The sequence below is a fragment of the Sitophilus oryzae genome, unplaced genomic scaffold (assembly GCF_002938485.1).
Source record: "Sitophilus oryzae breed Bouriz unplaced genomic scaffold, Soryzae_2.0 scaffold_170_pilon_pilon, whole genome shotgun sequence".
In the NCBI taxonomy this organism is placed as follows: domain Eukaryota; kingdom Metazoa; phylum Arthropoda; class Insecta; order Coleoptera; family Curculionidae; genus Sitophilus; species Sitophilus oryzae.
In genome coordinates this window covers 956,042-971,730 of record NW_022146402.1, presented here as the reverse complement: position 1 = coordinate 971,730, position 15,689 = coordinate 956,042, and the positions used below count along the sequence as shown (strand labels likewise).

At 33.0% G+C, this 15,689-nt stretch overlaps 1 protein-coding gene across 1 annotated transcript in view; it reads left to right on the top strand.

Moving 5' to 3' along the window:
* Positions 1-11,374, top strand: part of LOC115881259 — a 41,718-nt gene extending 30,344 nt beyond the window's left edge. Inside the window, exon 3 of the mRNA XM_030898676.1 lies at positions 11,064-11,374. Within this exon, the coding sequence (XP_030754536.1) occupies positions 11,064-11,374 (311 nt within the window). The remainder of the gene's footprint in view (positions 1-11,063) is intronic.
* The last annotated feature ends 4,315 nt before the right edge of the window (positions 11,375-15,689 follow it).

Below are 15,689 nucleotides of genomic sequence, written 5' to 3'. Positions count from 1 at the left end.
ATTTGAATTGAAAATCGAATTTGATCTTGAAAACACTGGTCTAATATTTGCTATTGCTATATTTACTAATGACATCGAAATTAATTTATTTAGAGGTCATTGATATTTTGCTATAAACTGGCTAAATATTTTTGAATATTATTTTAATTTTTTTTTGTTCTTTGACATTGTGATATTTATTTATAAATGTTTATTTTAACAATAAGACTGACAATCTTATTTGTATAATGTTTTGTATTATCTTTTGTTTGTTTGTTTGTGTACCTTGTTTTTTTTTACTTTGTTTGTTAGTTTACCTTTGTCTACAAATTGAAAAATTTTTTGACAATAAAGGCATTTATTTATTTATTTATTTATTTGGAGCATGTAGGAGGGAAAAAATCACGTTTTTGACCGTAGATGCCAATAAAGGTTGTCAGTCATTTATTAGTGTGAAGATTCCGAATACAAAAACTCATTTTCCAAGAGTGTTTACGATTACTGAGGGACCAATAGATGGTATCAATTTCTTACATGCATTGCGTAAGTACGCAAAACTTCGACCACTCAATGTGACACATCAGCGATATTTCTTGACGTATCGCAAAAATCAATTATGTACCCTGCCAGTTGGAATCAATACAATTGAAGGTATGCCAAAAAAGATAGCGGAATTTCTTGGACTCTCCAGCGCCATTGAATACACTGGTCATTGTTTCCGGTGCAGCTCTGCAACAATGCTGGCAGATTCAGGAGCGGACATAACAGTTTTAAAGCGACGTGGAGGTTGGCGATCAAGCTCGGTTGCTGAAGGTTACGTTGAAAATTTAATTGAACAGAAAACCAAAATAGCAAAAAGAATTATGGGTCAGAAAGATACGCCAAATAAGAAATTAAAAGCAGTTCACGTAGAAGCAGAAGCTACCAGCATTGTCAGTACAAGAAATTTACTTATTCCGACTCCTACAACTTGTATTTCTCTTAGAGACGAAAAGTCGGATGCCTCTCGTATTCACTTTGATAGTTTAAATAATTGTACCTTTAAGATTTATAATAAATACATATTTTCATTGTTTCTAACGTTTCATATTTTACATTTAGGCAGTAGTGCCTAAACAAGTGTCACTTTTAGATACTAGTGCCTAAAAGAATGTTATTTCGAATTTTGTAACGTTTTTAGTTCGTTACATGTCTTTGATTATGCTATATGATGTCTGGGCACAACCCTGTTATTGTTTGACACAACCCTGGTATCGCTCTGTGGGAGCGCGCGCTGTCAACATCGCTTCTGTCAATTCTCTGTGATCTACCTTCACTTTTGGTTGGACCGTTTGGCCTCTTAGACGCCATTAGTCCCAGTGTTGAGAAATGGTGGTCATTTAAGTCTGGCTGTATTATCTGAATCAGCTGCCATTTCGAAGCTACAGGGTAGAGTTACGGATGTCCCAACTTGTATTTGTATTTGGCTGGCACGTTGCCTCCCTTTGCTTTTGTCCTCCAGAATGTCATTTGGAAGAAAGGACAGATTGTTTATTATTTATTGAGCCCTCGGAAGTATTTCGAGGGTCTTACGGACGGACATTGTCTTACGGACAAGTGTCCAAGGTATGGACTATTTTTCAAGGTCCTAGTAGTGTTCTCTTGTGCCACTATCTGATGGACGGATGTCCCATGGACAAGTGTCCCCAGTAGGATTGATTTGTCTTACACATAGAGTGCCCCAGCGTGGATGTGGCTTGAGCCCCGTGCTGCTTCACCCCCATTTCTAAGCCTGGATCGCCGACAGACAGTACAGAGATGCTAGACCTCCTCGCGCTGCTACTGTTTGAAGCAGGGTTACATAAAAGAACAGCTAAGTGTATATTTAAGTTCTAGTTTTGCATTTAACATCTAAAATGTTTTCAGTCTTAAACAGTAACGTACATTTTAAACAATAGCGTACAGACTATATTTAGTGGTTAGATTATTAAGGATATTTATGTCGATGCAGTAGTAAAAGTGTGATTTAGATTTTAGATTTCATAATATCACGCATTGTAATAGTATTACTTTCTATAGACATTATTATTACGCTATACTAACAGATGAATAACGAGATAGATTCTAGAATCTACAGGTTGCAACACATCTGATTTAACACCGTATAAATTTAACAATTTAAATAAAGTAATGCTACTTTTCCTATATTTTCTATAACGTTACACGCATTGTATTTTCTTTATAGTCTTTTCATAGAACGTATTTAATATTATTTACATATATAGTTTTACTCAACAAGTAACCACTATAATAATTATATTAATTGTACAATGCTATTTACCATCAGAATTCATCACGAATAAATATAGTCATTAGTTTTAAGTATTATACAACTGTGTTTTCTTTCTCTGTACATGCCTGGCGCCCAATATCTATATATCTTTTGTTTATTACTATTGATTAATTTTCTCTCTAGTGAAATACCTTATCCACGACTGCTCTCCGATGAAAAGCTGCCGTTCGCAGTGGTAGTTGTTTAAAAAACGCTACAATTTCAAATAAATATTAAGAACTGTCAATTTGGAAACGCTTTCACAAAAAATAATTAGTTCCGTTTGTTATGAAATCATTCAAAATTATTGTTATTTAAAATTGAAGCCTATGTATAATATTTAAAAAATCGAAACACAAATAAAATTGCTCTTCAACGATAATATCATGTTCCTATACGTAAACCTTCTGGTTTCTTCAGTAAAACTATTTAAAAGATCATAATTCCCTTAAAAACACAACAGGATAAAACTTGCACCATTAATATATACTCTCTTTTTCTCAGGTAAGATTTCGACAGACGATGACAGAAGAAAAGCAGATGACGTCCCATACCAATCTATTTATTTTACTAAAAAAAGTTTCTAATAATTTTTAAGTTATCTATGGATGGGTTTAAATATAAATCCGTCATACGTCGTGTCTTGTTTTTAACCAGTTTTATTGGTTTATTTAAAAAATGACAGATCATATTTCAATTTTATTGGTTTGACGGAACGATGAACGACAAACGGACGCCGATGCGTATGAACTCGCCTTTAGATTTTTGTCATTTTTGACGCTTGTCAAAGTCTTGCCAAATTCTAGGTTATAATTTTGTGTCAACTTTTGTTAAATACCCTGCGTTTTGGAATATGATGCATTTTGATTCGTATTATTACGTGTGTTTTGTGTCTTTTGAAGTCAAGTGGAGGAAAAATCGAGTGAAAATTAACTGTAGACCCAGAGCACAGTTTATGGTTAATACTCGCTGCCAGGGCAGAAAGTCTTATACACCAATGAAGTTGCTATCGATAAAGTTTGTATACCATTTCGTCGTAGATAAGTGCATCTTGTATATGGTAGAAGGATCAAACTAAACACATACTAAAAACTGGAGTAGCTGTAAAATATCGATATCACACGATAGGTAAATAATGGATTTTAGTACTGCAGAAAAATAATGTCAAAAGGTACTGGTTTAAAAAAATTAAGATTAAAGTTAATTAATCAACCTTTAAGGTATAAAATTTGGTAGGTGTTATTATTAATAAAATAGTTTGTTTTATTTACCTATGTTGTTTTATTTACTCCTGTGGAATATTACAAAATGCGGGTAGTTTCATAAAGCTTGAAAGTAAATAATAGTTCATTTTTATATTTTTTTGTATGTGGTGTCTTGTTCATGTTGTTTTGTGTTAACACATACCGTTTTTATTAAATAAAATAACTCGATTACATTTTTTCAGTTTTATACAGTTTTTTTCACAATATTTTGAAGTAATCACTTGTCATCTTGTCAATCATTTTTTAAATATTTCCTGCTATGCGTTCCAGTTGTACCAACTTATTTCTTTGTAAAATAAAATAAACTACTTTGAAATTAAAATGACAGACACATCTATCACTGTCAATGATCTTCTCGTTGGACAGACTATAGCAGAACCGATAGCCAGAAACAAACTGCCAACATTTAATAAACAGATCGGTGCCGTTTTAATCCGAAACTCTATTATGGGGATCTCGAAGAGTAGAGCTGGCTAAACCCGCTTAGCTTCGCCTTATAAGGAACATAAATCTTTGGAAACACGCTTGTCAGCTTTAGATAAATATATGGGACATCTGTTGCCAGAATTTGCCGACGCACACTGGAACGAGGTATACGGAAATTTGGACATTTGCTTTTGTTTTAGAACTATTAGTTTGACTTGGACAATTTTGATATCAATTTTTTTCCAAATAATTTCTGAAGTAACGTCAATATTTGAATGAAAATTGCTTGGTATCTGGGAGTTTTTTGACATGAGAAATGTGATTTTGATGTCAATATGACTCCTAATAGTAGGGGACACCACCAACATGTGTTTTAACTGTTTTGAAGAGTAATAACTACTAATACATTTACGTCGTTTTTACGTAAAAAAGGTATCTTGGTCAAAAACACTAGGAGTAATGGTTCTCGAGATATTTGGAATCAAAATTATCAATACCTGCCTTCATTGACTTAAATTAAACATGTTGACTAAATAGTTATTAGACTGCAATCATAAATTTGAAATGTTTTCGTACCAAAAGTTCAACAGAAACTGAACTTATCATCATTTTTTCGAAGAAAAATATATGATTAATTTAAAAAAAAGTTCTCAAATTTATAATTTCAGTCAAATAACTATCTACTCAACATGTTTATTTTTTGTCAATAATGACATGTATTGACTATTTCCAGTCTAAATATCTTGAGAATGGTTGCTCTTAGTGATTTTTACCAAGAGATATTTTTTACGTAAAAAATCAGCAAAATGTATATTTTTTCACTCAGTAGTTTTATACAGGTACGGACGAAAAGTTATTACTTTTCAAAACATTTTAAAAATATGTAGGTGGCGCCTTCTACAAGTAGAAGTCATATTGACATCAAAATCAAATTTTTCATGTCAAAAAACTCCCAGGCACCAATCTTCATCAAAATATTGACGTTATTTTGAAATTATTTGGAAAAAATCAAAATAAAAATGAAACTTCTACGCTGTGTATCTCGAAAAGTAAGCATTTTAGGACATACATTTATAAGAACTTTTTTTATCTGCAGAATATGCTGCCGAAGTTTCCGGAATACAGTTCGGACCACCCTGTATATAATACTAAATACAGTATTTCCTAATTGCATGGATGATTTCTACCAACTTACTTGTGAGATATTTCTTATACTATTAACTTTGACCACTAACGGCACTAACTAACCAGATTTCATTCCTCATATTTATTTTTTAGTAGAAAAATTGCCTGACATTAGCTATCAGTTACAGGATTGGAGGTTTCACGCTATTCGACGCGGGGTATTGTTGCCAAATGATTAGATTTGTGGAAATTAGGAGTGATGGGATTGTTGATGGACGACTAAATCTACACTTTAAAATTATTTGCAAAACGTACCAAGTATTCCAAATAAATAAAAAATATCAAAGTTGTATTTTTTTAAATGGAATATACTGTATATTATTACATTTTCAGTTTTTACGATTAAAATACACGTAACTTAATTAAGGTTTCATCATTCGGAATGATTTTGGAACTAATTTTGGAATTTTTATGAAGAATGTGTTTTTCTAAAAATGTCAATAATAAAAAAGTTTTTCCTCTTGTAAAGTCAATCCGGGGACATACTGTATATTAAAAAATGCTTTAAACACTACATATTTTGTAGTGTTAAGTAATTGTGTAATTTTGTAAAGGTACCTTTATGAAGTTATTTTATTAACACTCAATTCTTCATATAAAGTAATTTATTTTTTCCATAGCAACTGCTAAAATTGCCTTATATCTATCAAAAATAGTAGATAAAATAGTACTTTAACCGCAAGGGTAGATTAAATGATACTTTAACAGCGAGAATAGGTTAAAAAATGTATTTCTTCTCGCACACAAATTTTTGTATTCCTTTTCATAAGTTATTCGGGATTTAAATGGCAGTAGTTTAGAGCCAATCAAAATTGTTGAGCCAGTAGTTTGGATATAGCATTTGTCGCCTCAGCCTAAATATCTGTTGGTAACTTATAATTAGTTATTTCGTTTTGAGCCATTTCTGGCTCCAATTCAACCAGCAATCGACACGAAAGAGAATTAATAAATATTGACTCAAAACTGACAACTGAAGAGACAGCTTTATTTATTTGTCAAATTATATAGAAACCAACGCCAACCCAGCACAATATTTTTTCTCGTAATAAATTCCTTGAAATAATAATTTCTGAATATTTTTAAAGCGTAACTCGCTATGGAAAAATATTGTTTTATACACGACGATAAAATTGCATTATCATCTCCCCGTACTTAACAAGGTGCCCGGTGGCGCAGGAGAGGTACAGGCTCGTCTACCAATCTCATAGTAGTGGGTTCGAATCCACACACCCGGCATTTTGTCAGCCGACTATTTTATTAAAATAAAATAGTTGGGGTACCTAGGTCGACTCAGCCTTTAAATGAGTACTTGGGATTGCAATCCTGAGGTAATAATAGGGCGGTTGAAGCGGCTGCATTTGTATGGTTCATAGTTTATTTGCCAAAGTATTTATTACTATAAATAGGTATATATGTTGTAGTTATTAACTGTATATTATGTATATTTCATTTAAACTATATCATTTTGAAAATACAAACCAAAAATCTGAGGAATAATTATGTTTTCCATGTATTCTACAACATATTTATTAATCCGTTATATCTAACTAGCGTGACGTCATAAATCTCGCCTGTAGGCTGATCTTTTAATAGAAGGCACTGATTGCCTTATATCTATCAAAAATAGTAGATAAAATAGTACTTTAACCGCAAGGGTAGATTAAATGATACTTTAACAGCGAGAATAGGTTAAAAAATGTATTTCTTCTCGCACACAAATTTTTGTATTCCTTTTCATAAGTTATTCGGGATTTAAATGGCAGTAGTTTAGAGCCAATCAAAATTGTTGAGCCAGTAGTTTGGATATGGCGTTTGTCGCCTCAGCCTAAATATCTGTTGGTAACTTAGTTATTTCGTTTTGAGCCATTTCTGGCTCCAATTCAACCAGCAATCGACACGAAAGAGAATTAATAAATATTGACTCAAAACTGACAACTGAAGAGACAGCTTTATTTATTTGTCAAATTATATAGAAACCAACGCCAACCCAGCACAATATTTTTTCTACTCGTAATAAATTCCTTGAAATAATAATTTCTGAATATTTTTTAAAGCGTAACTCGCTATGGAAAAAAATATTGTTTTATACACGACGATAAAATTGCATTATCATCTCCCGTAATTAACAAGGTGCCCGGTGGCGCAGAGGTACAGGCTCTCGTCTACCAATCTCAAGGTAGTGGGTTCGAATCCCACACCCGGCATTTCGTCAGCCGACTATTTTTATTAAAATAAAAATAGTTTGGGTACCTAGGTCGACTCAGCCTTAAATGAGTACTTGGGATTCGCAATCCTGAGGTAATAATAGGCGGTTGAAGCGGAGTGCTAGCCACATTACCTTCCTTGTATACAGAACGGGTCTAGCATGGCAAGCCGTACCTTGCTACTTCCAAGGCGTTAAACGCTATATATGGGAGCTATTATTATTATCTCCTGAAATTAATTCACTAATTTTTTCGGTCGACGATAAAATACCATTTTATCGTCTTGTATAAAAAATAACTATTTTTCCATAGCAACTGTTAAAATTGCCTTATATCTATCAAAAATAGTAGATAAAATAGTACTTTAACCGCAAGGGTAGATTAAATGATACTTTAACAGCGAGAATAGGTTAAAAACAGTATTTCTTCTCGCACGTTTTTTAATTGCTTCCATTTTTGAAAATTGTTGTATTCCTTTTCATAAGTTATTCGGAATTTAAATGGAAGTAGTTTGGATATGGCGTTTGTCGCCACAGCCTGAATATCTGTTGGTAATTTACTTATTTCGTTTTGAGCCATTTCTGGTTCCAATTCAACCAGCAATCGACACGAAAGAGAATAAAAAAAATGACTCATAACTGACAACTAAAGAGACAGCTTTATTTATTTGTCAAATTACATAGAAACCAACGCCAACCCAGCACAATATTTTTTCTACTCTTTCTAACGTGACTAAAGTATCAAGTAAAATAATTGTAAAATTGATTTTTAAAATTTTAGTCAATTGTGTCCTAAAATATTCATTTTTTCTAAAATTTAGAGTGCGACGACTGTTAGTGATTTATTTATTTCTGATTGCAGCCCTGATTTTTTAATAAATTCAGCTAAAACAAAATATTAGTTATTCAGGAAGTTTCGTACCGCAAAATGGAAATGATCGTATAAAATCATTGCTATCAACTGAAATATAGATGAAGAAATAATTTACAAGTACAATTTATTTGAATAACATGTGTATATTCCGTAAAGCTTTTTTTACCATAGGCCACAAATAAAATAGCATTTTTCAATTCAAATGAATATTGAATAGACAAACATTTTATTAATACAATGTCTAGAGCTGTGTTAAAACGTGAATTCATATTCACAGGTATACCTGCGAACGTGATTATATACAGGGAGAGTTTTAAATAGGTGCCAATATTTTTAGGGTGGTATATTTCAACCCCAGAAATACAGGGTGGCGCCTCTCATACGCCGCGGAAGCTCCAAGAAGAACGGCAGTTTATAATCGAAATGAAATTTTGGCGGCATATGTAGGTTATCTGAAAGCTTTTTGTAAAAATATATAGAATTATACAGGGTGTCCCCAAAAGAGAAGCATATACCTAAAATCTAAGGATTTTAACATATTTCACATTTTGTGAAAATGAAGAGTAAATTTTAAATTTCGGTAACAGCTACCTAAATTTTAGTTGACCTTGTATATCCTGATATTTAATTACAGTAACCATTGTATGTTAAACCAAATTGAAATTTGACCCGAAAAGTTATACAGGGTGAGTCAAAATTAATATGGAACATTAGTCACTTTTAAAAGCAAGTTACTCCCCTATTTTAAATGGAGCCAAAAATATTTTAAATTAACACCCAATATATTTTTCCGGTGTTCAATGCGGAATTTTATATCTTCAACATGTTATTAGGTTGCCTACCCCTCAGACAAAGATTTTCCTAGATATTTTAATTTTTATGATTTTGCGTCAATAGATCTTTATTATTTGAAAGAATCTAGGTGGCTGTATGAGATACCTTTTGTTAATTTAACAAAAATTAAAGATTGTAGAGTAAAATACTCAACGGTAATAAAAAAAATACACGTTTAAAACATATTTTAATTATTATAGAATTAAAACTAGATATAAACCTGTAATTATGTGACAAAAATTAGCTAGATGAAATCAAATGCTCCAAATACTTCTTTTCCTGTTAACTGCATAAAATGATTGTCTTTTCAAAAGGATGTTTTCTTTTTAAAAGGCATATGTGGAGTTCTACCTCGAAAAGCAGCTACAATCATTTCTCTCATGTTGTCGATATAGTTGATCGAGTTTTGTAAACACTGTCTTTAACATATAAAACCCATAAAAAAACCCGATAACTAGATAAAAGCAGGAGAATAAAATATTCTATTAATTATTGGTGAATGCACACTACTCGTAATACAATCATATCAATTCTCTCTGATGTAGGATAAGTTTGCATTTTCGGCAAATTTCTGCAATTGTAAGCAATAACTAGTTTTAGTAATTAGTGGTTTGATAAAGTTGGACTAATTAGACAGCTATGTTGAAGTAACGTCAGACTTATCTCAGCCACCTAGATTTTATCAAATAACAAAGACCTACTCAGATCAAATCATGTAAATGAAAATATCTCGGAAAATCTTTGTTTGGGGGGTAGGCAACCTTAATAGTATTTTGAAGAGACATGAATTCAAATCAAATAAAATAAAATAAAAGAGTAACACGCATTTAAAGGTTACCAATGTTCAATATTAATTTTGTCTCACCCTGTATAATTTTTCGGATCAAGTTTTAATTTGATTTAAAGTGCAATAGTTAATTTAACTACATATTAGGCTATACCGGGCAAATTCCAATTTAGGTGGCTTTTATTGTAATTTAAAAATTGTTCTTTATTTTTAGAAAATGTTAAATATGTCAAAAACCTTACATTTTAGTCATATACTTCTCTGATAAAACTCGTCTTTATTTTTCTTCCAGAATCCGAAAATCAATGAATATATAGGGTGTTCCATAACAAAAAACACAACTTTGATATATAACTTTATTTGGGGACATCCTGTAGAACTCTCTATATTTTTAAAGTGCTCTGAATTAACCTACATATGCTCAAAAAATTTCGCCTTAGCGCCACCCTGTATATTGACATGAATCAAAAAAAAATTGCTCAAAATTACATATCAAAACATATGTAATTCCTTCCTGTTCGCAAAAACCAATTCATTATTAGAGCAAAAAATACTATGCGAACCACGTTAAACAGTTAGTATTACGAGTACACCTTCCACTGAATTTAACTTATTTAAATTCAAGACGTTAACCATGCATGAACATATTTAAGCTAGCAACTTAATTAGAGGAAGTTCAAGGCAACCTCTCAGAATTTCAAGATCGCGAAGACTATTTCTAGCTTCGCGCAAGACCAGTCATCATGAATGGAAATTAAAATTTACCACTCGGAAACTATGAAACTTTTAGCTTTAGTTAGTTTCTGTAGTGAGTTTACTAATGATTTCGGCATTTAATTTGCTTTTATAATGCACAATAAATATTATTGTATATCCATAAATTAATTTTCTTGGGACATTTAGGTTCCGGAAACACTGAAATTATGTTTTCATCTTGTTTAAAAAACTTTATCTAGTCTATAGGTTTCGGCCCACAATACAGCCTTCATCAATGTTATATACCTTATACCAAAGTACAACCTTTATTTATTATTTACAAAAAGGTATGATTGGTTGGTTTGGTTTGGTTTGTCTTCGTTTGGATGTCTTATGCTCAGCCAACATTGGAACAGATCACAAACTTGTGCTAAGAAAGATACGAATAGGTGCGCCGCTATCCAAAAAAAGACCATCGATAAACACTGAAAAATTCAATATAGAATCCCTCAACCACGAAAGCACTAAACAACTTTATTCAAACAGATGCCAAACACATGTCACTCTTAACCCCATAGCACAGTTTGATACTCCTAACACAGCTTGGAACAAACTGAAAGAAAACATCTGCAAAGGTGCTAAAGAAGCTTTAAGAACACGTACTGTATCACACAATAGAAGACCGAACATTAAACCTTGGTTTACATTAAAAGTTAAGAACATTACAAGGGAAAAGATGTCTACAAATACAATACAAGAAATCTCCAACAGCGGAGAACCGAAATATCTATACCGAAATAAGGAACGGGACTAATAATAGAGTACGAGAAATTAAAGAAGAATGCTGGCAGCGATTTAGTAGCGAAATGGAGGCGGATATGTACGGAGCACAAAAACGTATTTGGAAGATGTTGAGGGGTTTGAAATGAGAAACAAATGAAACAATACAACTAAGAACAATTGCAGAAGATACGTGGGAAAACTATTTCAGAGACTTATACGCAGAAACAGATGAACCAATAGAAGCACAAGAGACAAGCCAAAGAGATAATATAGAAGATCATGCGCAAATCACTTACAAGCAAGTAGAAGAGACAATAAGGAAACTTAAAAATAGAAAATCTCCTAATCAAGATAAAATACCAAACGAGCTAATAAAAAACGCAGGCACGGCTATCATAGAGGAATACACAAAACTGTTTAACGTTATATTACAACATAAGTAAATACCAGAAGAATGGAAACAAAGTATAACAATACCCATTTTTAAAAAAGGGAGATAAAACAGACCCAGCAAACTATAGAGGAATAACATTACTGAGTACCTCGCTAAAATTTCTGACTAAGATTATTGCGGACAAAATCTCCTCAATAGTGCCAATAAGCGAGAAGCAACAAGGATTCCGAAGAAACCGATCAACTACCGATGCACTATTCATACTCAGGCAACTAGTTGAAAAATCCTTAGAATATAACTCTCCAGCCTATCTATGTTTTATAGATTTAACAAAGGCCTTTGATAGAGTCCAACTAAAAGACATCATCACCATCTTGGAAAGCAGTAATGACTCGAAAGAACTCACAGAACTTATCAAGGACTTAAACACAAACACAACAACCCAAATAAGAACAAACTTTACCTTACTTAATCTTCGAACTACAACTGGTATTCGCCAAGGCGACAGTCTCAGCCCTCTGTTATTCAACACAATCATGGATCAAGTAATAAAAACCGTCAAGAATACTGGATTAGGATATCGAATGGGAATGCATAAAGTAAACATATTATGCTATGCCGATGACGCAGTACCTATTGCAGAGTCAGAGGACGACCTCCAAAGAATGCTACAAGCTTTTAACAGACAGGCAGAAAAACTTAACATTCAAATTTCCACAAATAAGACCAAATACATGACCATTACAAAGGAGCCTCTACGGTGCAAATTGCTAATAAAAAACAAAACTATTGATCAGATAATGTCATTCGAATACCTCGGATGCAAAATTACAAGCTCAGGATTCCTGGAAGAAGAAGTAAGGAAACAAGCCATCAAAGCTGCCGCAATATCAGGACATCTTAAATATCCCATATGGAAAAACAAACATTTGAGTACAGAATGTAAGTCAAGAATATACAAAACCTGCATACGACCAGTGATGACATATGGTGCGGAAACCAGAGCTGAAACATCAGTAACAAAGAGAATCCTACGAACTACTGAAATGAAGACCTTAAGAATGATAACTGATACACATTGAGGGACAGACAGAGAAATGTAGACATAAGAGAAAAGTGCCAAACAAACGACGTTGTCAGATGGATAAGGCAGAGAAGAAGAGAATGGAACCAGCATGTCAATAGAATGGGCCCCGACAGAATGGCCATAATAATTCGCAACAACGTACCCCATGGCAGAAGACCTACTGGACGACCACCTAAACGTTGGCAAGACAGTTGGCAGTCAACCTCGCAAGAGTTGCTTAGACGAGGAGGAAACCGGAACTAAACAGGCGATACGCCTTCTAAAAGAAGAAGAAGAAGAAAAAGGTATGTTAAAAAGATAAAAAAAATTGTTAAAATAATTACAAAACAAATATATAGGTTGTAATTATTTTAACACATTTTTTTATCTATTTTTTCCATTTTTTTTCTCTATCTCGCTTCGGTTTATTATTTCTGTTCATGTTTACTTTCTCATGAATTAATCACTTGAGATTATTTTCATTTGAAACTCAATTTTGTATCGGTTTTACTATTGAGAACCATCCCTTGCTTACTAAATGACGAACTCCAATGGATGAGCGAAAATATTTTAGTACGGTTCTGGAAATTCTAATTAATACTACCAATTAAGAATAAGATATGAAGTACCCGGTGGTGTAGAGGTACAGGCTGTCGTCTACCAATCTCAAGGTAGTGGGTTCGAATCCTACACCCGGCATTTCATCAGCCGACTATTTTTATTAAAATAAAAATAGTTTGGGTACCTAGATCGACTCAGCCTTAAATGAGTACTTGGGATTCACAATCCTGAGGTAATAATAGGCGGTTGAAGCGTAACCATATTACCTTCCTTGTATACCGAACGGCTCTAGTATGGCAAGCTGTACCTTGCTACTCCCCAGGCGTTAAACGCTATATACGATATATAATTATTTATATTACTACCAATTACGGTAAGATATTTTTGGCCATCATAGAACCGGGCCTCGGCAACTATAATTAAAAAAAAATATTTTTTGTTACTTGAGAAAGTCCTTTGATACTTTCTAGCGGCCGAAATCAAACTCTTTGAAATTGTTCTTGCTTTTTGTCTCTTTTGACGTTCCTATAATATTTATTATGTCATGTTTGCATTTTTAATTCAATATTTTAGAGTTTTTGTCTCAAATTCAGTTAAGTTGATTTATGTTGTTTGATATGAAATTTAAGTTACCTATACTTTTTTCTTTACTTGTGTTCATGTTAATTTTTTCATGGCTAATAACTTAATAATTTGATATTATTTTCATTAAAAATCTCAATTTTTTATCCATTTTACTTTGAAAACCCATCCCTTGCTTTCTGATTGATGAACTGCACCACCATTAAACAAAAATTGGTCAGTACCGAAAGTACCGAAAAAAAACGGGAAATCCCAGTTCCTAAGAGGCGCAGTACCGAAATTCCCGGTTCCGAAAAACAGCTCCGGTTCCGGAAACGCTAATCTCCAGATATCAAAGTTATATTCTTTGTTCCAAATTAAAATAGACTTCATGACAATTATCACAACTCCCTTGTCTATGATAGCCTTTTATTTAACAAAGTTATAAAGCAAAAACGAATGCTTTGCTTGACCTGGCCAACATTATCACGGATTATTTCTGAACAATATTCTTTAACTACTTTTAGAAATACATTTAAATAATTCATATACATAAAAACATAGATTTAAAGTTAAATCCCTCTTCGGTCAATAAAATTTTATAGAAGGACGACGTGCTCGAAGCCGTTCGTATTTTACGACATTCGAACAGCTAGAGCAGCTCTTGAACGTTGGCCATTTGTTGCGCCACTGCAGATGCTCGTATCCAACGTAGCTCGGCGAAGTTAGCTTGAATTATTGCATCTATATAATCATAAAAGTCAATAAATAAAACGGCATACATAAAAATATACTTTGTAAGCAGAAAACTATAGTCTGTTTTTTTTCTCAAGTAAGATTTCGACAGACGATGACAGAAAAAAAGTAGATGACGTCCATACCAATCCATTTATTACCTGGAACGTGACTGGTGAAGACTATGTACAGCTGGTTCCAAAAAAAAATGAATAGGACTCTTTACACATTTTTTTCGAACATTTGGGCAGTGTATATTTATGTGTCAAGTATTTTGACATTTTAAGGTTATATAGTAGTAGTAGTATATTAGTTTAATGGTCACAGCTGCCAGGGCTATCCGGCCGGATGGTAGAATTAACTACCTACGGTTGAGCGTTTATATAGATGATGACACACAGACGAGGATCGCTATAAAGCGAGCCTGGGAAATCCCATACCCCGACTGTTGAGTTGAAGAAAATGTTGGCAAAGGAAGATCCTGCAAAATAAACAAATTTAAAAACAATTTCATTTAAAATGTCAAAGATTAATTCCACAACTGTCTAAGAATTCGCCTATAATATTAACTACAAGTGGATGAGCATGCAAAGCGGAGGTAAAATTATGAGGGGATGTTTTGTAAAAGCCAATAAGTGATTTATATAGTTTATCTACTAAAGCGGGAAATTTATTGCATTCAAAAAAGATGTGGTTTAACGTTCCAATTTCTCCACACTCACATAAGGAATCTGCATTTACACCTATACGATGTAAATGGGACGGAATTAGACAATATCCGCTTCTTAATCTGAAGAAGGTTGTCAATCTTTTCTTTGTAAAATCTTTACATGATCTAAACCATATGCTTTTGTAGGGAAAAGTAACAATTTCTGCATAATTTTTCCCTTTTGTACAAGAAATCTCCTTCCATCTGCCTTTCCATAACGACCAAAACTTTTCCTTAAGAATTGGAATAAAATCAGTAAACCAACATTTAATCTCAGCATCTCGACCATTTGTCTTTCCAATATTTGCTAATTGATCAGC